The following is a 23,568-nucleotide window of genomic DNA, read 5'->3' as shown; positions in this document are numbered from 1 at the left end:
CTATGGGTTTAACTAAGTGTCCTAATTGCATCAATACTTGTAAGTATTTTTGTGACATCAACTTTTTTAAAGCAATTTTTTCATATTCAATTTATTTAAGTTCAGTTTTTTGTGTGATACTTTTGCATGCTAACCATGTTAGCCCATGTAGCCATCTTGTGTGCTAATGTGTTGCTAACCTAGCATACTGAGCTAACTATGATACGATGTCCTTTATTGTCTCCGTAGGGAAATTTGTCTTTGACATCAGTACTGCACATTACCTGCTCTTTCAAAAATCACCACAATGACACAAGAAATAATACATAAATAAATAAGAAAAAATACAATAAATTGTACACATTCATACAACACGGCATAATCTTAAAGAGAGAGCACCATAACACTGTCCGACCCTAACAGGCTATTTACTATTTAAAATTCCAATAGAGATCCGCACAAAGGACTTTTTAAAACAATTCAATTTACACTTGGGGACTGTAAAAGTTAACAGCTGAAACTAACAGCTGAATTACTCGACCTTTACTTTGTAAAATGTAACTTTTGAGTTTAAGTTGTCATCAATGACAGTTCAGTACTTGTTTTATTGATTTGTGGGCAGTTATTCGCTTGTGTTAGGTAACTCTGTTCAACAGGACTGAACCAAAAACAACTTATTTGTCAAAACAGTGGCCGTATATTGTTTTTGTAAATTGTTTGGTCAAATTCCAACCTATCTAAGATTTTGTAAATCTTCAGAATTTGATTTAGTCAGTTTTATTCCCAATTAGAAATTACCCTTAACATATTTGTTTTTATAAAACCTTTGTGCTGACTCATAATTTCAATACGGCTATTAGAAAGCGAACAACATTATCTTAAAGTATCAGTTTGGGCAGATAAAAGCTTAAAAAAAATATCATATTGGTAGATATGAAGTTTAATACGAAATACACACAACTGTTGTCTTCAGCCTGTATTGGGAAACTTACAATACAGGCTTACAGCATATTAATGCAAATACATGCACACTGTGAGCAGAATTACAACAAATTATTTCTACTTAGTAAAACAGAAAATTTTAAATAGATTTTAATCTCTGAAGAGGAATGTCAGCAGAAATACGACAGCTGTGATTACTATGTGAAAAAAGAGATGCCGAATAAAAGTAAATTCAATCAATTCCATGATATGAAAAGGCCAAATTTCTATAAAAATTGTACAGTTATTAGTTTTCAACCTGGAGGTATCAAAATAAAACTTAACAGCTTGATGAAACATAAACAGAGAAGTGTTCACATATCTAAGTTCATATTAGTGAGGGTTATTGTTATCTGCAGTCATCAGCAAATCAAAATACAGTAAAGCTCGTGGACCATGTGGCCCTGACTCTCTCCTTCCTGTTTATCACTATAAAAATGCATAAAAATTATCTTTAGAAAATAAAAACTCAAGTTAAGATAGCGTCAAACATGACGCCTGAGGTAAAGTGGTGCCAACCCACATAAGCTCCCGTGTAAAGTGAGATCAATTGCAGCAGTCACGTTTGACATGTGTGGTTCTCTGTGTTCTGATTCTAGGCAGGAGATGGTGGTCCTGTTGGCTATTCGGGACGGATCTGGACTCACTGGTTTAAACCTCGTTAATGCCCTTTAACTTGGCCATCTTCACCTTGAGGAGCTGGATCTCCAGGCTGAGCTTCTCCCTCTCCAGCAGCAGGTTTCCTCTCTTAAGCTCCAGCAGGTCCTCCTCCACGGCCACAAGGCGAGGCGGTCCGGGCTGAAGATTTATCAGCTGGTCAAGATCTGAGGAAAGAAGAAATCCCTTTAAACCTGGTGCGGTGAGAAGGTGAGGTTTTGAGGGGACAGTTTGACAGTTTTGAGGATACATGTTCAAACACAGAGATATGGGGTGCCGTTTGTAAAGTAGCGCACAATGAAAATAACTCCAACAATTCTCCACATTTAGCTCTTAAATGTTTTCAAAATGCGATGTGAACACTTTTTTTTAATCAGTTTTTGTGATCTGTTTCACTTTATTTTTGTTGTGACAAATAAGTTAAAATCACTGTTAAATCCAAATGCTAAATCTAAATCTAAATGTTAAATATTAAATATAAATTTTAAATATAAAATATAAATGTTAAACATAAATATTTATGTTACATATGAATCGAAATGTTAAATATAAATGTTAGATATTAAATATAAATGATATATAAATGTTAAATATAAATTCTAAATATAAATGTAAATCTTAAATATTTAAAAAAAATTTGAATAACAATATAAATGGTAAATTTTGAATATAAATGTTAAATATAAATGTTAAATGTTACGTCTAAATTTTAAATATAAATGTTAAATATAAATCTCAATGTTAAATGTTTAATATAAAGGTTAAATATAAATATAAATGTTAAAAATTAAATATAAATGGTCAATATAATATAAATGTTACATTTTGAATGTAAATGTTTAATCTAAATGTTAATTCTAAATGTTAAATATTAATCTAAATGTTAAATGTTAAATATAAATGTTAAATATGAAATATAAATGTTTAATATAAATGTTAAATTTTGAATATAAATGTTAAATTTTGAATATAAATGTTAAATATAACTCTAAAGGTTAAATGTTAACTCTAAAGGTTAAATGTTCTGCGATCCTCATCTCTTAGCTTCACCACAGTGAACACACTGCCGTCAAATTAAACAGACTTCTCTCAGCAGGTTGATGCGATTACAGCTATTCCTCAGGGGTCTGTGATTAGAGCCGTAACTGTAGCAGTCTGTTATTAAATTGCAGACTGCTGCTCATGTTGCTTATGAAGTGTGGGCCTGTTTGAATCAAGTGTATAATTCAGCTGTGTGATAAAAGACCGCTAAACACAGTCTAACATTCTTTAATATTGTAGGGCTACGTCGTAAAGCTTTACCTAGCTTGTAGACTGAGCACGCTGAAATAGCTTGTCAAGATTCACCCCAGCACCTTTTTTTTAAGGGTGGGGATTTGCAGTTTAAGGGAATTATTTGCCCGATTGTTTGAAAAGGAACAGTTACCAGGAACAATTCCTTTGAAAACAGAAGGGCAAAGATTTTGAGGTTTTTATCTTCAGGCACATTTTTTAAATTTAGTGTTTTCTATTTACCATCCTATCACACATGACACATTTTAGCTGTTAGTGTTTTATTTCCTGATGCTCTTTTATCTGAAGGTTTGCAGCATCCTTGGGACAGGCTGTGTGGTTTTCTGGGTCTGAGAGATACAGCTGTGGTGAACACTGCATTTTCACCTTTATTGATAGGACAGCTGAAGAGATACAAGAAATGAGGGGAGTAGAGGGCAGGGGAAGACATACAAGAAATGGACGAGGCCAGGAGTCGAGCCAGCGACTGCTGTGACGAGGACTGTAGCCTCTGTAAATGTGGCGCTTAGACCGCTAGGCCACCGGCACCCCACAACATAACACTTCAGTAGTCACCTGAGTAGTTTTTCATTGATCAAGAACTTCATTTTTTTCAGTTATTAATAACATGAGTACTAGCTGTAATCAGAATTATGAATCATTGTGCTGTGTACCTTCATTTCCAGGTGTAATCGTTGTCAGGGACATCAGCTCCACCTCTACGGGGTAATGATCGCTGACATCAAGGGCCTAAAAAATAAAAATAAAGTCATTAAATGAATTAAAAGATTTTTCTAAGTTTAAACTTCAGCAACCTTTAATGCAAGTGTTATCTAACTTTAGCTCCATTCAAACTGTAAGTGCCATGCAGACTAACCTTCAGTTGTAACTGTTGTTTGTATTACTAAACCAACAGAAACAATAACACTGGCATTCAAATATTTAACCTGTTTTATAAAAAGAAGTAGAGATGAGGTCTGAGCTATCTGTTCCTGTTTAATTACATTAAAGTCGTAATTTTATGGTAAAATAAAAACTTAAAATCACAAAATATGATGCAAATAACAGCTGACAATGACTAAATATAAATAAAGTTTTATTACATCACTTGCTATTTTTTATTTCTTTTAATAATATTTACACATAAACACATGTTTCTCCAGAGAAGAACATCTATTTTTTAGCCTCTAAAACTGAAACAACTTTTGTAAACTGGCTTTTCTTGGAGCTTCAGTGACAAGGCTCTGGATGAGAATAGCATAAAGCAGTGTGTATAAATCAATCAATCTTAATTTATAAAGCGCCAAAACACAACAAACGTTTTCCTCAGACTCTTTCCAAATAGGGCAGGTCTAGACCGTACTCTATGTTCTATTATTAACAAAGACCCAACATCAAACCAGGATAAGATCCAGTCCCATCTTACAGACAGGACTCAGTCGGATCTCATCTTAATCCACCATGAGCAGAGCACTTTGCAGCATTTAGCAAGTTACAGTGGCAAGGACAAATTTCCTTTAACAGGCAGAAACCTTCAGCAGGACCAGACTCATGTTAGACACACATCTGCTGAGACCGTGTTGGAGAGAGGGATAAATCTCACTCCTGTGAAATGTAAGCATGAAATCAACGACAGACCTGCTCCTGAGTGAGTCCATACGCTCTCTGGAAGTTGAAGGGTTTGGCAGAGTTTGGCATCACAGCCTGGAGCATGTCGTCTCCGTAAACCACGATCCTAAAAACAGACAGTTAAATACCAATTTACAGTCTAACTAGGTTAAATTAAAAGGTTGATACGACTGCAACCAGGTGCCAGTTAGTATAGCTTAGCATACATACTGGAAACAGCTTGTCTGGTTATGTTCAACTGTTTCCCTTAAAAGTAGAGACGTCTTATTAAAAGGGCAGCAGCTGTTTTAAAAAGCATTTCACTCGTGTGTTACCTGTCGTATGTGTGGTCGTTCTTGTTGCTCGCTGTGGTGTCAACGTCGTCTGCGATCAGCCAGTGGAAGTTCTTGTCACTACGTATTCTGATCTCCTTCATTTCCTTCTTAGAGACGTAGATGCCGTCTGCGTTGAAGTCTCCCAGGATCATGACATTCTGGAGGACAGAGGCGGAAGACGACACTGAGAGTGAGGCGACAGGTGTGAACAGGACCTGATCTGAGTTCTGACCTATGGTTCAGTGCATTTCCTGGGAGTCAATTTGTGCTTTTTTTTAAGAGATGTAGATATGTAGATAAGCTACATAACATCCTGGGATAGAGCCGCTCTTGCTCGTACGGATGATGTCTCGTCCTTACATCTGTCCTCCACTTCTTCTTGACGTGCTGGAAGACATCGTAGAGCTCGTCCAGCTCCTTCTCCGAGTCATCTGGTTTGGTGTGAACAGGGATCATCACCAGGTCCTTCAGCACTGTGGTGAGCACACACACACATATATTACGCCCTTACTTTTCTCTCTTAAAGCATGCTAAAGGCGTTTTTTGACCAGAGGAACTTTACTCCGGAACAAGGGACTTTACCCCTGAACTACTACGTGCGTTTCGACCGACAGACCCAGGGCGAAAAAGTAGTTCAGGGGTAGATAATCTCCCCACTAAAAAGCCTCTGCTAGGGGGGTAGTACTTTTCAAAAGCTCAGGGCTTTTAGGGGGCAGGGCCTGCAATGCTAAACGTGTCTGATTAGTAGATTAACTGCAGTGTTTTTATTCAGCCTGCCGTCCATAATAACATCACACACATCTGTGATTCACTTGATTTCTCTTTCTTTAATTTGTTCTATCTTTTTTGTACGTGTGTGTACTTTTCAAACAAAAAAGCTGTGAATCACTTGATTTAGCAGCTTGTAACAGTAGTCTTCTCTTAGCCCACCGTGAATGCATCTCTCCTGGTGTTACGGTTTTAAAAGTGACCCTGTAAACAGGAGACCTTCAGCTGAATGTAACAGTGTTTGTGGAGTTTACACAGCTGTTGAAACGCAGAGGGAGTTTTAAGATTCAATATCCTCATCAGATATTTAATGATCGTCAAAAGATGTTTATGATCCGGGTGAAAGTCTCCAGTTAACAGGGTCGCAGTTTAAACCAAAACACAGGCCAATCTCTGCCATTCCTTTTTGAGTTCTAAAGGATATTAAAGCCGTGTTGAAATGTCTTTGCTACTCGCCCTTATCTCCTCTCACGTATTGATTCAGTGAATCCATCTGTGATGAAATATAGCACCATCTAAAACAGAACCTTTTAGTTCATGGTAAAGTAGTTCTGGGGGCTAAAAGACCCCGGAACTCTTGGTGGAAATGCACCTTTAAGGTGTTCTTGAGTGTTCACGCCTCTCACCTGTATTGAGGCATCTGAATCGCAGGATGTAGGGGTCTCTGGCGAAAACATCTCCTCCCTCAGTCACTTTGTCATCAAACTGATACGAGCCGACCAAGTCGACCAAGTCGTCCCTGCACATGAACAAAACACACACACACACACACACACACACACACACACACACACACACACACACACACACACACACACACACACACACACGAAAACACAAGGGAAACCAATACATTATGATCATGTCTCTGTGGAGGTATGATCAAGGAGTTTAAAAAGAGAAGGAAGGAAAGATGAATGCTCAGATTATCTAACTTTTCTTCTCATGATAGAAATAGACAGCTGAGCAGGGGATGAATTTACATGAATAATTCCTGAATGAAAAGGAAACTGTATAATTGTATAATTTTAATCAATTAATCAATCAAGCTTCATTTATAGATCACCTTTCATACAAATAAAATGCAATTCAAAGAGCTTTACAGCAATTTAAAATAATTTTAAAAATTGTATATATATATATATATATTTATATGTATATATAATGAGTAAACATAAAGCAGAAATGGATTTAGAAGTAGAGACTAATGCACACCAATTGCAATAAAATGTATATAAATAAACAACAAAGGGAAATAAGTAAATAAAGAATAGAATATGACTAGGTAAGACAATAAAAAATTTAATAAAAGCACAAAAATGGCAATAAAAATGATCAATAAGAAAATAAAAATGAAGAGTTAAAAATAAATAAAACAATATAGTATTAAAGTAAATTTAAAATGACAAAGACTATAAATTAACCCTCCTGTTATGTTGCGGGTCAACTTGATCCTTTTAAAAGTCTATTTTAGGCAATATGTGCCTTCCAAACCAGCTAAATGCAGCATAAAAATCTGGGCAGCATGTGACAGAAGAGGTGTCTCCTGTTAATTTATCAACATCACTTCATAAAAAATAAAAAAAAATAAAAATTTAAAATAAAATTAACAAAAATCTATTTCATACAAAACTATTGTATTTATATTTAGGGCTTTCCAATGTACATTAAAAAAAGTTTTAACATTCATTTTAATGAAAAACGAGTGAGTTATTCTCATTGAACCATGATCTATGAGAATTAAAGAACACCAATGAATCAAATCTTGCTTTAAATGGGTAGTAATGGAGTTAAAAATTAGATTTAAAAAAATGTGTGGGATTTTTTTGGGGTTCTGACACTTTTGGCTAATTGAATATGCCCCGGTCAAATTGACCCTGGAACATTATTGCTGTTCCAGAGAAATGTACATAACAGGAGGGTTAAATGAAGTTATAAAAAAGTAGACATAAAAGCTGGACTAAATAAATGGGTCTCATTCATAGACTTTAAATAATGGACATAGCATTCGTGACATAACCCATCTGTTTCTAGACACTGTTTTGAAGCCAATCGTCGGCGGCAGCCATATTGGAAATGTTGAACTCAACATAACTGCTGTTGAGCGATTGTGACATAAAGAGGCGGGCTTTGAGCCTCCTTGCCAACAGCTACAGTGTTCCCACCTGTCAACCAAGTCAGCTGTGCCTCTTGTAATGGAAAACTCGTAATCTTAATAACTTCGAAATTGCCACGTTGGAAAAAAATTCAACCCCCATACATATTTCCATGTGTGCTGATAGAGAAATGAGCTATCCAGACTACACTTGTCTTTTGTACCAGGCTGTAAACATTTTTATTTCTGCTGTAAAGATTGTCTTCTCTGAGCGGTTTCCGGTGTTTCTGCAGCCAGCCTCAAGCGGATCCTCGATGAACTGCTGTTTTTAGCACTTCCGTATTGGCCTCATATTTTTAGACCGGAGGTTACCACTTGGTCTCAATATTCCTGGCTCCTCTCAGATCCTCCAGCAGGTTTTATTAAATATGTCATCACATGTAATCACTTCTTCTGTATTAGTCTATGTAAGGTGAACTCACAGGGTTAGAGTCAGTTTCTCATTTTGCTTTAGCTAATTATCAACCAAACTAAACACTGTGTTTTTACATTTTCTATTAAACATGAACACTCAAGCATTAAGCTGGACATTGTAAAACATTTTTCAAACATTATTATGGGAATTTATCCTCTAGAGAGCAGCTTGGGTCAACGTCCTCACAGCCATCACACACCATGCAACATTAAGGTATTAAAAAAACATGCATGCTTTACATGCATGTTAAATTCCGCAAGAGTTAAAAGTTAAACTTGTTGCTTCAAAAGTGTCTCAGAAAAATTCTAATTTGCTTTGTAAAAACAGACGGGCTCATGTTTGAGTCAAATCATCGTCCTAATCATGATCAACAGTAATCGCTCTCCCTTTATGAGCTCTCACCTGTACAGGAACATGAACTGCTCCTTGTAGCGTGATCGGCCCAGACGGCTGCTGATTTTCAGGGTGTAGTGATGTTCTCTGTTGGATCTAGACAGAGACACACAGACACATATAATATTTCTAAGTGAAATACTTTGGTCATTCAAAAATTGATCCGTAAGGCAACTGGACTTGGTAGATATTCTTGAAGACCTTTAACCTCTCCGAAAGGCTTCTTCACTTTGAATTAAAATGACCTGAATGACGGAGAACCTTCACAGACAATTACTTTGGTCACATTTCACAGAAAACTACAGAACGCACTATTTTCAAAACACAGACACATTTATAAAAATACTACTTCACTTTTTCTCTGTCACAACCATAAAGAGGACATTTGTTCACTGCAAAAAATGCCCTTCCAAAAACAAAAATAAATAAAAAATACATTTATTTCAAGGTACTTTTACCTTGAAATAAGCAAAGAAATCTGCCAATAGAACAAGTGAAAATTTGCTTGGTAAGATTTCTTAATATAAGACATAATATTTAGAAAACTGTGATCTTAAAATTCGCTGGGAAACCCTATTTTAATCAATATTTTACCAGTATTTTAAAGTTTAGTGTCTCAGAATAAGCCAGGAATGCTAACAATTAGAATTTTTTCACTCCAAAAAAGATTTTTACACTAATACATTTCATGTCAACTTCTTCATTTGAGATATATTCACCTTAATTTTAGTTGTATTATAGCGGCACTTCTCTAGGTGTAAGACCATCTTGAACTTGAAATAAGATTACAAAGTTTAATTTGAGCATTTTGAGATATAATTTCTTCTCATAGTTAGCTAGATATACTAATATTCAGTCATGTTGTTTTTTAGGTTAAGCCAGCTATGCTCAAAAGTAGGTGTTTCATTGTGTGCATGTAGTTTGAGGATGTATATTTTTATCTGATTTAGAAGAAACAGTGCCTGAAAACTGTAACCCACCCTTAAAAACAACAACTTTTCTTTCTTTCTTTTATCAATGGAGCTGTTTTCTGATATATTCTCCAATATATGCATTTATTTAAATCAAGTAAAGCGTTTCTCTTAAATCAAGATTATCCATCTTCTACAAATAAGATCTCAGCATGAAAAATGTATGAAATGTAAAATAAACCTTGTTTTTTCTAAATTACAACTCAAAACAAGCTAATTTTAAGATTTTTTGACTTAACAAGATATTTAAGATGTCTTAAAAGAAGTCCCTCTATCTTGCTGAAATGTTTCTTGTTAAGTACATTTATTTGTGATTTATTTATAAATCAAGTGGGATGAGACATTTTGACTAAAAATGAGACTATTTCACTTGGTAAGATCTTGAGTTTTTGCAGTGGACATTTGTTGTTTTAAGTGAAATGTCTCATTATCAGTGTTCAATAAACTCTACTTTTATAATGAGCAAGTATCTTAATCCTTCTTTAGCCTTATCTGCAATATCTATTTAATGCAAATAACATAAATGCTTATAAATGTTTGCATGCTGACCTGCTGCAACAAGATGAGCATGTTAGCGTTAAGCCTGTTTTAGCCCGCATGTGAATGAAAACAAAGCCTGAGCTCACGTGTTGAGTGCGTCCATGAGGGTTTTTACGGACTCTCCACTGATGTCCACCACCTCCAGGATCAAGATGATATCATACCGAGAGATGATCTGAGGGCAGGGAGACAGAAATGAACTTTTTATTAAAATTAGAAGTGGTGAACCATATGTGGCCCTTTATTTTTTGTCCCACTTATGATTGAAAACTAAAAAGAAAATATTTTGTCGTTACCTTGACCAGGGTATTTAGAACATATGGATCCGACACTTTGTTTTTCCCAAACTTCTGGATGTTAAAAGAAGCGATTTTCATGATGGCTGCAGAGAGAAAGAGACACAGACAGACGACACATTAAGACACGATAATATGTTTATGAGTCTGTGTCTGAGCATGTACAGATATGTGAGGTATTACTGCATATACAGTATCAGCTGTTGCATGTGTGTGTGTGAGGAGATAGCTGTGTGTCAACGTGCACAGGCTGTCGTAAAACCTGGCAGCTCTTCAGAGTACTTTAATTCTAACTGTACACAAAGGAAACATGCTTGGAAGAGTTTAAGTATATGCTGTAAATGTAAAGTACTGTTGGCACGGTGTCATTAAAGAAGCAGGTGTATGAGAAGTGAAGAGGAACTCAGATCAGGCTTAAAGATTTGAGTTAAGTCACATTACAAATAAAGAAAAAAGCTGATGCCGATAGATTTTGGACACTATCAGATAACTTCTTATTAAAGGAATAATTATCTCTCTGAATTCCTCTCGAGGTAAACCGTGTTAAAATCAGCGCTGCAACATAAAAATAAGTGGTAAACATGCATGACTTGTTTAAACCGTTTAAATACTGTCTCATTATGTCGCCCCTTCATAAATCCCCCGGTCAGCCTGTCTCCTCTGATCCGACCACCTGCAGCCGTGTGCTTTAAATCAACACCGGACATACTGCACTAACAACACACTGTAAATGTCGCTTCAGGCATGGATCTGTCAGTTCACTTTAAAGACTGCAGACCTAAACATTTACCTGTCAGCTGAGAAGAAGAAAAATATTTAGGGAAAGAGCAAACGGATTTACAAATATAACTTACAGCCAGTCTGAACATGTCATGTACATTTAAAGACTGTGAAGGAGCCGAAAAACAAAATACTGTACATGTCATATAATACAGTTCTTCAGACCAGTGGCCGACTTTACTTACTTTGGCAGCTTAAAGATATATTTAATAGAAAGCAAATCTTTCTTCTTTATCTTTCTCCACTTGGAGACAATACATGAAAGCTTCATCCTGAGTATTAAACTACATAAATAAACACTTGATGAGCTGTTTATACATGACGTACTGTTGTTAATAAAAAAACAAGTTTCACGGAAGTCTGTTTTCAGCTTCTAAATAAGCGTAGGTGTATAATTTGAAAAGCAGTACAACGTTTGATGAGCTTACTTGAAAACTACACAAATAAATAGCATTAGGGCCTGTGTCCCCTCTTCCGTAATTATATAGCATAAGGGCCTGTGTCCCCTACTCCATAAATAAATATTATAAGGGCCTGTGTCTTCTACTTCTTTATAAAATAGCATAAGGGCCTGTGTCCACTACTTCATTAAAAAATAGCATAAGGGCCTTTGTCTTGACTCTATAAATATATACCATATTTTAATGGTCTGTGTCCACTACTCTATAAATAAATAGTATAAGGGCCTGAGTCCACTACTACATAAATAAATAGCATAAGGGCCTGTATCCACTACTACATTAATAAATAGCATAAGGGTCTGTGTACACTACTACATTAATAAATAGAATAAGGGCCGATATCCACTATTCCTAAAATATATTGCATAAGGGCCCGTGTCCACTAGCAAAAGGGCCTATGTCCTCACTCCTTAAATATTTAGTTAAAGGGCCTGTGTCCACTACTACATAAATAATTAGCATAAGGGCCTGTGTCCACTACTACATACATCAATACAATAAGGGCCTGTCCACTTCTCCTTAAATATATAGCAAAAGGGCCTGTGTCCACTTCTCAATAAATAAATGGCATAAGGGCCTGTGTCCCCTTCTCAATAATTAAATAGTATACGGGCCTGTCTACTTCTCAACAAATACATAATAAAATAACATAAGGGATGATCACATGATGTTGTCGTATTGTGGTTATGTACTGCAGTGTAGCTGTTTTTATAATGTACTGTTTGTTTTAATAGAGGCGTTGTCTCTGTCTACTGCCAAGGGACTACAGACGTAACTTAGCTCATGGCTAACTCTGGTACAGCTAAATGCCTGTACACTGTCCCATTCAAAATAAACAAAAAATAAATTCAATTTAATTCAATTCAATTGAAAATAAGATAAATACATTTATTAAAATATGATTAAATAAATGTATTAAAATATGATTAAATAAATGTATTAAAATATGATTAAATAAATGTATTAAAATATGATTAAATAAATGTATTAAAATACAAATACGATTAAATAAATGTATTGAAATGCGATTAAATAAATTGAATAAATACATTAATTAAACGTCTTAAAAGAGGCTTGGTTCTGTTTTAATTGAATCAATACTCCCTCTTTAAATGTTTCCCATAGTTTACAGCTTCTCTAATGAAGCAGCAGCATGTTTGAATGCAGCTTTTATTAAACAGAATATGAAGGCAGCAGAGAGCAGCCTGAGGGTATACAGTCAGGATTATACAGTTTAATGTCTCACCTCAGGAATGTTATTGAAGTGTAATTGCCGCTGTCAGTGAAGATGCACTGACCTCCTTTTATATCCTCAGATCACACACACAGCTGGAAGTGTGCACACAACTATAACTGTAATTTTTTACTAGTTTTCTCTGTAACATCTGTACGGCAGAAACACCTAACTGAAAAAAGGCTCTGGTAGTTTTATTTATATTTATTTTGCATGAACAGCTCATGATTTAAGGGTGTTGTTTGCACGAATCCAGAACAATAGAATATTAACTTGTTAACAGTGGTATTTAAATTAAGAACAGAAACAAGACTAAGAGGAGTGAAGGAGAAACAGCTGGGTATCGTGGGAGAACAGAAATAAAACGTTTCTTTGTAAACACTGGAAGGGTTCAGTAATCCTTTCCAGAGTTTCAAACTTTCATGAGTTTCCTTGTCATCCTTTGCATAAATGTGTGCCGTAAATATCACACGCTTAGTCTGTTGTTACAGTCAAATATGGATGTTGCAGGTGTGAAACAAGCATTTTTGTCTTGGTATGTAAAATACATCAAGTAGTAAACGTAGTAGTTAAAATTCCTGAAATATCTGCAGGGTTCCTTCCCTCTGCTGGAGACGGTATTTAGAAAACCTGTGACATGACGTGTATGCTTGTTTTGATCTGTGACAAATGCAAAATCATACAATCATGCAATTATTATTTAATTTTCACTTATTTTTAAGATTTTTCAGACAGTTGAGGTGAAGTCAGTGAATTTGCAAACAAGAGAGGACACAAGTCAGGAGCTGTGTTTGAATAATTAGTAGCTTCCATACATTATCTGATCATATCTGGTATTTAAAATATAATATATATAACAGGCATTTTATTGAAACTATAACAAAGTCTTCATAGAGGGATTAATAAGTGACTAAAGTAACGGTCAGATGCAGTTTTTATCGTTTTATGAGGATGTAGTTTACTGCCTTTCACTCTTTGATAAACAGACGACACATAAAGCAATAAAGATCTTCATGTCAGTGTGTTTAGTGTGAAGCTGTGCAGCTACTTTGTAAAGGTCGATACTGCAGCTGATAACAGCCACTACATGTCCAAACAAAGAAGCTGCCCAAGTTCCTCAGAACTAAAACTTAATGACGGGTCATACGCAGGAATAACATGTTAGTGTGACATCAGTGAAGTCTTATGAAACTGTTTCAATACTCTGATGACAACCTGCTTTATGTTGACACTCTGCCTACTCTCACTGTCTGCACGGAGGTTATGACACCTTGACTTTGAGGTTTACAGCTCAAAGGCTAATTTAGCAGCAGCTAGTGTATTCAACCTTTACTTATCAATATTTACAGATCCTACATAAACATGTGAGAGAAGAGCCTGCTGGTGGGAAACTGGATTTTATGATGTGTGTTCTTGTGTCTAGCATGTTTGTAGTCCCAGTCATATCAGCTGGCTTTGGTGAATGTGGGAAAAACTGTCTGTATAGAGAGCAAAAGCAGGCGGGATGCATCATCAGATATCTGCATGCAATCAGTCTGTTCTATCAAACTGTGACACTTGAGCGAGGAATCTGCTGGATGCTTTATCGTTTTGAGCCAATCAGCATTCAGATTTCCTGACTTCCTGGAATGCATCAGGAAGAGCAATCCGACTACCTTTCAATAAACAAACATTTTAAAAGTAGTCTATTTCGAAGGCGCAGACTTAGCCTAATGGTTAAGTTGTGGGCCCATGTAGTGGGTGGCCCAGGTTCAAATCCAGCCTGCGGCCTCTTTCCCGCATGTCAATCCCCCACTCTCTCCCAGTTTCCTACACTATCACTGTCCTCTCCTCTATAAATAAAGGTGTAAAATTTACCTACGGGGACAATAAAGGACATCAAATCATATCATCTTGTATCGTACCACATCGCATTGATCGCATTACATCATATCGCATTGCATCGTATTGTATCGTATCGTTATTTCAAACTTATGACCAGTTCATTTAAGTGAATCACAAGAAAACTGGTTTCATTTTCAATGAGGTTCAAACCTCTGAAGTAAACCAGAGTGAAGCCTCTGTGTTATTTACTATTTACAGTGAAACTGAGACTCACCAGAAATGGATGAACTGGAGCTACTCCGGGGGGTGTACTGACCTCAGAAGTGAGGCTGTTTACAGAGACATCAGGGGGGTCAAATTTACTCTTCTTTTGATCTGACCACATGGTCACTTCTAAAGTTGTTAATCTACACCAGAGATAATAAGTTTTCAGAATTTGGCTCTCCTCATTCCCGGAGCAATCTACTATCACCAGACAGTAGCCTCTGGGCTCTTTGGTTGAACTTTAACATTTGTGTACAGAGATCAACTCTAAGCTCCTGCCTCCCCCTTTAAAGGCAACAGTTTAATCATTGCAATCAGCCAGGAGCTGTTACGGTGAAGTTAACAGAAGTCAAACATGAGCCTCCGGACTGTCAGAACTTGTTAGCATTCTCTGAGACAGTAAACAAGGACTGGTTGGATCAGTATTAACACAAATAGCTTGTAAAGATTAAACACTAAGAACAATACTCAAGGTATTCTGGGTGGTGTGATCCCGTCTCTGACTTGTTTCATGTTTTTGAATTACAATCCATCATTTTTTCCTACAGTTTGAGCCCATTAGCGAGCGTCTATCTGTCACCATAATGGACTGGATCAAACAGGATGTGGTTTTTGCAGTATATGTGCTCTGAGCTGTTTTCTTAAAGGAGTCAAGATGTTGGAGAAGCACCAAACATCAATATTCTTATTGTTGTCAAATTCAAAGAAACAGATTTCTACCTGAATATTTATAGCTTACTTATATAACCACACTCAGTAAATCATGTCAGACTGTGAGAAGCGAGTTGTGTCATTCAGTAAGTCAGTCCAATGTGAGTCAAATGGATTGATGGATTGAGGTGTACGGTAAGTTGGCAGAGCGGTTGTTGTGCCTTGAGGATGAACAAAGATATTAAACAGGTTTTTTGATCCCATGGAATTTGATCCTTAGAAACCTGTCATACAAAAACATTTCACAATTTGTGATCAACAACTTAAAGGTGAAAGTTTGGTTAGAGTAAGGGGAATATCAGCGTTCAGGTGTGTTCTTTGTTTTGTTGGGGTTAAAGAAGCGTACATTCACAAACAACAGTTAGATATTTATAAGTTTGATCATTCGTCAACCTCTCAAAGTTAATAATAATAATGAATAGTAATTTTATTTATAGAGTGCTTTTCAAAAACCAAGTTACAAAGTGCTTCACACATGGGCACCAAAATAAAACCGGCAGTTCATAAAAACACACAAGTCAAGATAAAAAAAGAAACCATATTTTAAGACATAAAATTCCCCTAAAAGAACTCTAAAGGAATACAATTATTTTAAAATATATTTCTTAAGATGGTGAAAATAAAATAAAATTCAGATAAAATCAGGAAAGGCTCTACGATTTAAGTATTTTTTTAACCCTCCTGTTATGTTCGTTTCTCTGGAAAAGCAACAATGTCCCTGGGTCAATTTGACCCGGGGCATATTCAATTACCCAAAAGTGTCAGAACCCCAAAAAATCCCAATACACATTTTTTTAAATCTCATTTTTAACTCCATTACTAACCATTTAAATCAATATTTAGTCCATTGGTGTTCTTTAATTCACAGATCATGGTTCAATTAGGATATCTCACTCGTTTTTCATTAAATGTTAAAACTTTTTTTAACGTACGTTGGAAAGCCCTAAATATAAATACAATAGTTTTACATGACATACATTTTTGTTAATTTGATTTAAATTATTATTTTTTTTTTTTATTATGAAGTGATGTTGATAAATTAACACGACACCTCTTCTGTCACATGCTGCCCAGATTTTTATGCTGCATTTAGCTGGTTTGGAAGGCATATATTGCCTAAAATAGACTTTAAAAAGGGTCAATTTGACCCGCAACATAACAGGAGGGTTAAGAAAGGATTTAAAAGTGCTCACTGACTCAGCAGACCTGATCTCCTCGGGCAGATGGTCCCAGAGTGTCGGACCCCTCACTGCGAATGCCGTGTCTTCTTTCTTTTCATTTTTGTATTTGGAATGCACAATAAAGCTCTGTTCGAGGATCTCAATGCACACATCGGCTCGTAGGCTACTAAAAGGTCTGCTATATAGCTCGGAGTAAGTCCATGAAGAGCTTTAAAAGTCATCAGTAAAATCTTCAATTCTAAAACATACAGGGAGCTAAAACTGGAGAGATATGGTCGTATCTTTTGGTTCTTGTTAAAACCCTGGCAGCTAAGTTCTGTTCAGTCTGGAGACAATCGAGGTTTAGTTAAACTCTTCTCTTAATCAGGCACTAATCCGATCAAAGTTTGTACTCGTCCAGCTCTGAAGCTCATGACAGGGTTTTGGATCTCAGCACTACATTGCTTATTATGATGATGCTAATAAGGCAACCAAGCGGCAACCTCCGGTCTCAAAATATGAAGCCAATGCGGAAGTGTTATAAACTGCAGTTCATCGAGCGTCCACAAGAGGCGGGCTGCAGAAACACTGGAAGCCACATACACACCCATTCAAAGAAGACGATCTTTGCAGCAGAAATAAACATGTTTACAGCCTGGTTCAAAAAAACGCTTGGCTCTACATTGCTAATTTCTCTATTGTAACACACTGTACCGTGGTGAATTTTTTTCTAACACGACGGTGAGGAGATCAGAGGATAAACACTTGGTGTAATTACCTCTGGCAGCCTCTTAAACACAAGTGATAGCAAAACTCTCCCTCCGTTTATAATCCTTTCAACAATGTTATCGCCTTGTTGCATGATAAACATCTTCCTCTCATGGACAGTAAACAGACTTTATCAGCTCATGCATTTCTTTAACAAAGGCAATAGAGTACAGTAAGCCTGAGTGAACCGGTGCATGCCTCCAGGTGAAAACCAGGAGCTTCAGGTTTCACTGGAATTTAACTCTTTGTTTGCTACAGGCTCCTTACGAGCACAGAGCTCATGGTGTTGTGAAAACACAGTTCAGTGTGTAAGTTTTAAGGTTGAAGTATCAATACAAGAGCGACAAAAATAGATCTTAAAGGTACCAGGATTTGAATATTCTCAAAGTATGGTACGTTAAAAAAATGTTTCATACCAAACATTAGTTTAGTTGTGAGTGTCTTCAAGTGTTTTTAAGACAGCTGCAATTACTATTTAAATTTTTATTTATATTTATTATTATTATTATTATTATTATTATTATTTATTTATTTGTGTGTTAATCAATACAATCTTAATATTATTATTATTATTTTGTATGTTTGTATTTACTTATTTTTAATTTTGTACTATCTATTTATTTATTTATTTATTTATGTTACAAAGTAATTTAGCAGACGCTTTTATCCAAAGCGACGTACATACGAGAACAAGAACAACACAAGCAAAGATCTTTATTTTCCAGTGGACTTGGTGTTTTCAAAAATCCGCTGAGTCTGATGGCTGCATTGTTGTTTTGTGATGTTGGCTGAGTCTAACAAAAATGTTAAAAAAAAAAAAAAAAAAAGACAGCTGCTGTTTTCATTTTTTGACTGAGTTCACTTTTACCTACACGCCGCCCCATCACGAGAAGAATGAAGAGAACACAACCTGAAGTACCCAACGAACACCTGTATGTGATTATCACAAAGACCCAGCTTATACAACTCCTTTGTCTTTTACTGTCTGAGAAACTCAGCTGTGGAAACTCAAGTGGTTGCGTGCAGGGGTTAAAGGCATTACAACTACTACATATAAACACTAACTCTTACTGTTGTTGTACATAGTAAATAGTGTTGGGTCTTATTATTTATTTAAATTAGGAAGGATTATTCCAAATGATCAGCCCCCTTCACTGCTCTGAAGTCCGTAACTTGCAGAGTCTTACTGTGGACACAGAATCACAACTGATCTTGTCTTAACCGAAATGAACCTTTAATTATTAAATTCATCTCAGAACTTCTTCCCAAGGATTAAGAATCACACATTGAATCTTTTCTGTGTCAAGTCGCAGCCCAAAGCTGGCCCAGACCTCTTGACACCCTCGCAGGGTGCCTGTATGCCCAACATTTAATTGTAGATCCAAAATCAGGTTAATTCCATAACGCCATACCTTGTTAGAAAATACCCAATTTAAAATATGACATAAAACAAACATAAGCATGAAAACATAAAATATTTTAAAATACAAGATCAAGAAAGAAGGAAAGTAAATTTAGTTACAAAACTTAAATAAAACTCAGTTTGTTCAGAGAAATTAAAAGTTTGTAGTCCTCAGTTCTACCTTCAGTCTGTTTCATCACCAGTTTAAAAACATATCATGATCTTTTAAAACCACAACTGGTGTTTTAGCTTTCTTTAATTCATATTTCCTCCCTGTTAAGGAGTTAAAACTCAACATTTCAGTACTGATTGGAGTTGTTTAATGAAATTTTACATTAAACATAAGAAACGTAAGATGTTTGTTTAACTTTTCACTAACCTTCAAATGTTAGAGTCACAAATGTATTAAATAATACCATAATTAAATAAATATGACCCTAAATGTTTTCAATTCATTGCAAAGTTGTTCTTTGATACAAAGACAGACACCAGCTACACTTTTCAACTTTTATAACTTTTAAAAAAGAGCTCATTCTTTTTGCATGTTTTATCAAACTACAGCAGTGTATTTTCATTTCCTTTAGTTGTTTTTGTTTGTTAGTTTAATGTTAAATTACTTTTTCCACCTCAAACATGAAAACAAAGAGTTAGAGATAGCTCTTGTAAACAGTAAGTAGTTCACACCTGTGCTGAAGTGACTCGACTGTAATGCAGAGCTTGTTTAAGGCCAACAGATGTAAGAAGGCTTGTTTCATTGTCAAGAACTATGCAAAGCCTCTCAGGTATTTAGCTGAAGCTCACTGTGAAGAGAAAACAACTAAAGCTGTTGTTTCTCACCTGCAGGACGAGGAGGACGAATACTGCTGCTGGTGTCAGGACCCTGAATCAGGTCAGTTTGATCCACAGAGCTTAAAATCCTGGTCTGTGCCACAGTGAGAGCTCTTTGGTCTGCACTGTAACTGCCAGGAGTGAAACATTCTGTGGTGTTTGACCACATGCAAGGTGATTGGTTCAGAGCCGACCAATAGCAGGAGACAGAGAGAGAAAAAAACTGAACATGTAACCCGCCCTGCTTTATGTTTTCCTGTTGCTTGTCTCAGAAAAAATGTGTGCATGTGTGTTTGAAGAGGGATCTATAAATTGAACTGAGACTGACCAGCGATAAAACATCCAGGTGACTCACAGATTTAGTTTTATCAGGTTCTCTTTTTCTGAATTCATAAACACAATGCAAGAAGGAGCTGTAAAATACATGTATGCATGAGAGAGGATGTTTGTGCGCTCTTGGGGTTTCATCTCAAGAGATCAGACAACATGAACCCGCAAGGGTCTTACAACAACGACACACCCACAGGGGAAGGTTTAACCCAAATATAGAAAAGCATTAGCTTGAATCCACTCTGTGAAAAAACTCTGCCATCCAGTGCATAAAAGGCAAAGTGGTCATGTGCACATCGACCTGGAGTCCAGCAGGTTTTGATTGGGTGGAAATGTGTCAGAATAATACGGTAGCAGCCTTTATTTTGTAAAGTTGTGCACACTGAAAATAACAGCAGCATTTCTCCACATGTAGCTCCAAAACGTCATAAAATGTAGGGTGAATTTTTAAAAGTAATTTATTTTATCACATTTAGAGGAATATTTGTGATCTTCTTCACATTTAATTTTGTTGAGAAAAATATATTAAGTTAAAATTTTGTTAAATCCAAATGGTAAATATAAATATAAATTTTAAATATAAATCTAAATGTTAAATATAGCTCTAAATGTTCAACGATAAATCTAAATCGTGAATCTAAATCTAAGTAATAAATATAAATATAAATGTTAAATATAAATCGAAATGTTAATTGTTAAATCGAAATGTTACTTGTTGCTCTGCGATCATAAATATTTAGCTGATATGCAAATTCACACTATCGCATATCAGCTAAATATTTATGATTGTGGAGCAACATTTAACATTTAGATTTAACATTTAACATTTAGATTTTAACATTTAACATACAGAAAAACGCCCTTAGTGGACACAGGCCCTAAGTGTGATCACTGTTAAAATGGTTGGTGACATTTAAATAACCTGTGACATACAAGTTCCTTAAGAAGGCTTGGTAGGCTGGCAGAGGGCGGAACTACATGAGGTAAAAATAGGATAAAGGAAATTGACTTGAAGTCTAAAATATGACAATGTATTAAAGTTATTTATGGTAAATATGAACATAAAAAACACTTCTGTTATCTGATGCCCTCTTGCCTTAGGAACCACTCACAGTTAAGCGTATATAAGGTCGGCCTAATGTGTTTAAAGGACCAGTTTAGTACCCAATAAAGACAGTCTTAAAGAACTATTTCCAATTTTCCTGCTAGGACCTGTCTCTCAATACCATGGAAACCGAACCAGCACCATAGATAAACTGTAAATGATTCCTGTTCCATGTTTTTTTCCACACAGCCGATGCACAAGACAGAACTCGTCATGTTATTCTTTGCATTCTTCCTACCGAAGTTCTGTTGATGTTATTATTAGATCACAAAGCAGCATGACGGATTGTATTCATGATATTTATCCAATAAGACTCAGAGCCTAGTGTCGTCATGTTTGACAAACAGGAAATAGAGTCCTCACTTTCTGCTCAGTCAGAGGAGAACAACACACTCAGTCAGATGATGAAACTTAAAACTCAGTGAAAGAGGAACAGGATGCCGTACTGGAATACTAAAAAACATGAGGGGTGGTGTGTTCATACCGTCCTTGAAGAGATATTTAAGTTTTTTTGAAGTGGGGTCGTATGAGTTACATTATACTAGTACTCCTCTTAGCCACAATGAGCTCTTCTTCCCCTTTAATGAGAAAATTCCCAGATGACCGGCAGGTAAGCTAGGCTACAATTCTCTGCGGATGGAGACACCTCTTTCACGTAATTTCGCTAAAGTTAAGAAATTATGGTCCAGGCACTTATCACGGGGCAAATGCATGCACCAGTAAAAAAATTGCAGCTCTTGACTTTGCTGTCAGGAACCCCCTTGTTTTCGCACTATTTCCATACGCACCTCGCAAACCGGTGTTCTTCCGCTGCATGAGCACGGATACACACCAATCAGCTGTTTAGATCTGCTGCACTTTTAGGATCAAAAACTGCAAACTGCAGAAATTAGTGATTCTGACAGCGATGATGACATGCCGTTTACTGTGGACACAAGAGGATATCTCTATGAACCAGAGTTTACAGAGGAAGAACTCCAGATGCAGACCCAACGTACCGAAGAGGAGAGGGGAGACAGTTCTGTTCTAATGAGTGAGCAGGAGAGATTCCCTGTTATGCGAAATTACGCAAAATAGCTGACCCCATCCGCAGAGAATTGTAGCCTAGCTTGTTGGCCGGTCATCTGGGAATTTTCTCATTAAAGGAGAAGAGCTCACCGGCATGCATTGTGGCTAACAGGAGCAATAGTGTACTGCAACTCATACGACCCCACTTCAAAAAAACTGAAATATCCCTTTAAAACTAGACTGGCTGTGTGTTCAGGACATCTTTAAAGATCCTGTTAGTGTCACATGCAGACGCAGCTTCTGTCGAGCCCGTCTGCAGACAGAAACTAAAACAAGATCATCCAGGTCTTACTGAGTAATCCATGTTGAAACCTGGACTTAAAGAACCTGTGTGAGGCGTTCTCATCGGACAGACGACAGGGACATGTCGGAGGATCAGGAGAGTGCACAAATGTTTACACTGTATGTTTGAACAAAGAAACATTACTCTACATTCAGACAACAAACCCAGTTTAATATCTTATTTCAATGTATTACAAGTAAAAGATAAGACCTGGATGTGTCATTTCCTCTGGATGAGCCTTATGTTCTTGAGCAGAAATAAGACAAATACATCTGCAAAGATTAAAGGTTGTAATGTTATAATTAGCCTCTGAGCGCAAGTAATATTTGCTAGATTGAAGTGCTGATTTAAAATACTTTATAAGAGTTGCTCAAAGTTAATAAGATGCATTCAGGAATATGTTTTTATCATATCCAGTACATGTCTGAAATGAAATCAGGAGTAGTAGCTGTCATTGATTACTTTGCAAAATAATATCTCATACCAAATCATACGGTATCATTTCTTATCTTATCATACTGTACCACACTGTGACGTACAGTATTACATAGTATCCTATTTTGTCTTGACAATTTGTATAATATTGTACAGTATCATACCATGTCATATCCTATTGCAACCTATCGTACCATTCTGTATCGTATTGTAAAGTATCATATCTAAATGTATGATATCTTGTGGTACGATACACCATTGTATCATATTGTAACATATCGTATTGTGTCGTATCCTAAAGTAACTTTATGTAAAATATCTTATCCTATAGTATTGTGTCTCATGGTACAGCATACCCTATTATATCATTTAGCATTGCATTGTATCACGTCATATTGTATCGTATCGTAACCTATGGTAACCTATCCTATCCTATCATATCGTCTTGCAACATATAGTATTGAATTGTATCGTAACGTAACGGATCATATTATATCCTAACCTAACCTATCTTATCGATTGTATCGTATAGTATCGCAATGTAT

The 23,568-nt window shown here is 36.1% G+C and overlaps 1 protein-coding gene across 1 annotated transcript; it reads right to left on the bottom strand.

The window, feature by feature from the left end:
* Positions 1–903: 903 nt before the first annotated feature.
* On the bottom strand, positions 904–19,934 carry LOC117811713 (deoxyribonuclease-1-like). Its single transcript, XM_034682149.1, has 10 exons — positions 19,812–19,934; positions 10,371–10,456; positions 10,161–10,249; positions 8,573–8,659; positions 6,227–6,339; positions 5,193–5,305; positions 4,833–4,990; positions 4,528–4,624; positions 3,564–3,639; positions 904–1,784 (listed from the first exon to the last, which is right to left on the bottom strand). The coding sequence occupies exons 2-10, from the start codon at positions 10,449–10,451 to the stop codon at positions 1,612–1,614; spliced, it is 987 nt and encodes a 328-aa protein (XP_034538040.1). The 5' UTR covers positions 10,452–10,456; positions 19,812–19,934; the 3' UTR covers positions 904–1,611.
* Positions 19,935–23,568: the final 3,634 nt, after the last annotated feature.

The sequence above is a fragment of the Notolabrus celidotus genome, chromosome 1 (assembly GCF_009762535.1).
Source record: "Notolabrus celidotus isolate fNotCel1 chromosome 1, fNotCel1.pri, whole genome shotgun sequence".
In the NCBI taxonomy this organism is placed as follows: Eukaryota; Metazoa; Chordata; class Actinopteri; order Labriformes; family Labridae; genus Notolabrus; species Notolabrus celidotus.
The sequence above is the reverse complement of the archived record's forward strand: the minus strand, read 5'-3'. Positions and strand labels throughout refer to the sequence as shown.

Bases quoted from the DNA above. Each gene is read 5' to 3' on its own strand.
- LOC117811713 (XM_034682149.1), bottom strand. From the start codon at position 10,451: ATGAAAATCGCTTCTTTTAACATCCAGAAGTTTGGGAAAAACAAAGTG. The intron at 6,340-8,572 runs GTGAGAGCTCAT...GTTCATGTGCAG, and splicing joins CAGTTCATGTTCCTGTACAG to GGACGACTTGGTCGACTTGG. The intron at 3,640-4,527 runs GTCTGTCGTTGA...TTTATTTTTTAG, and splicing joins ATGGACTCACTCAGGAGCAG to GCCCTTGATGTCAGCGATCA.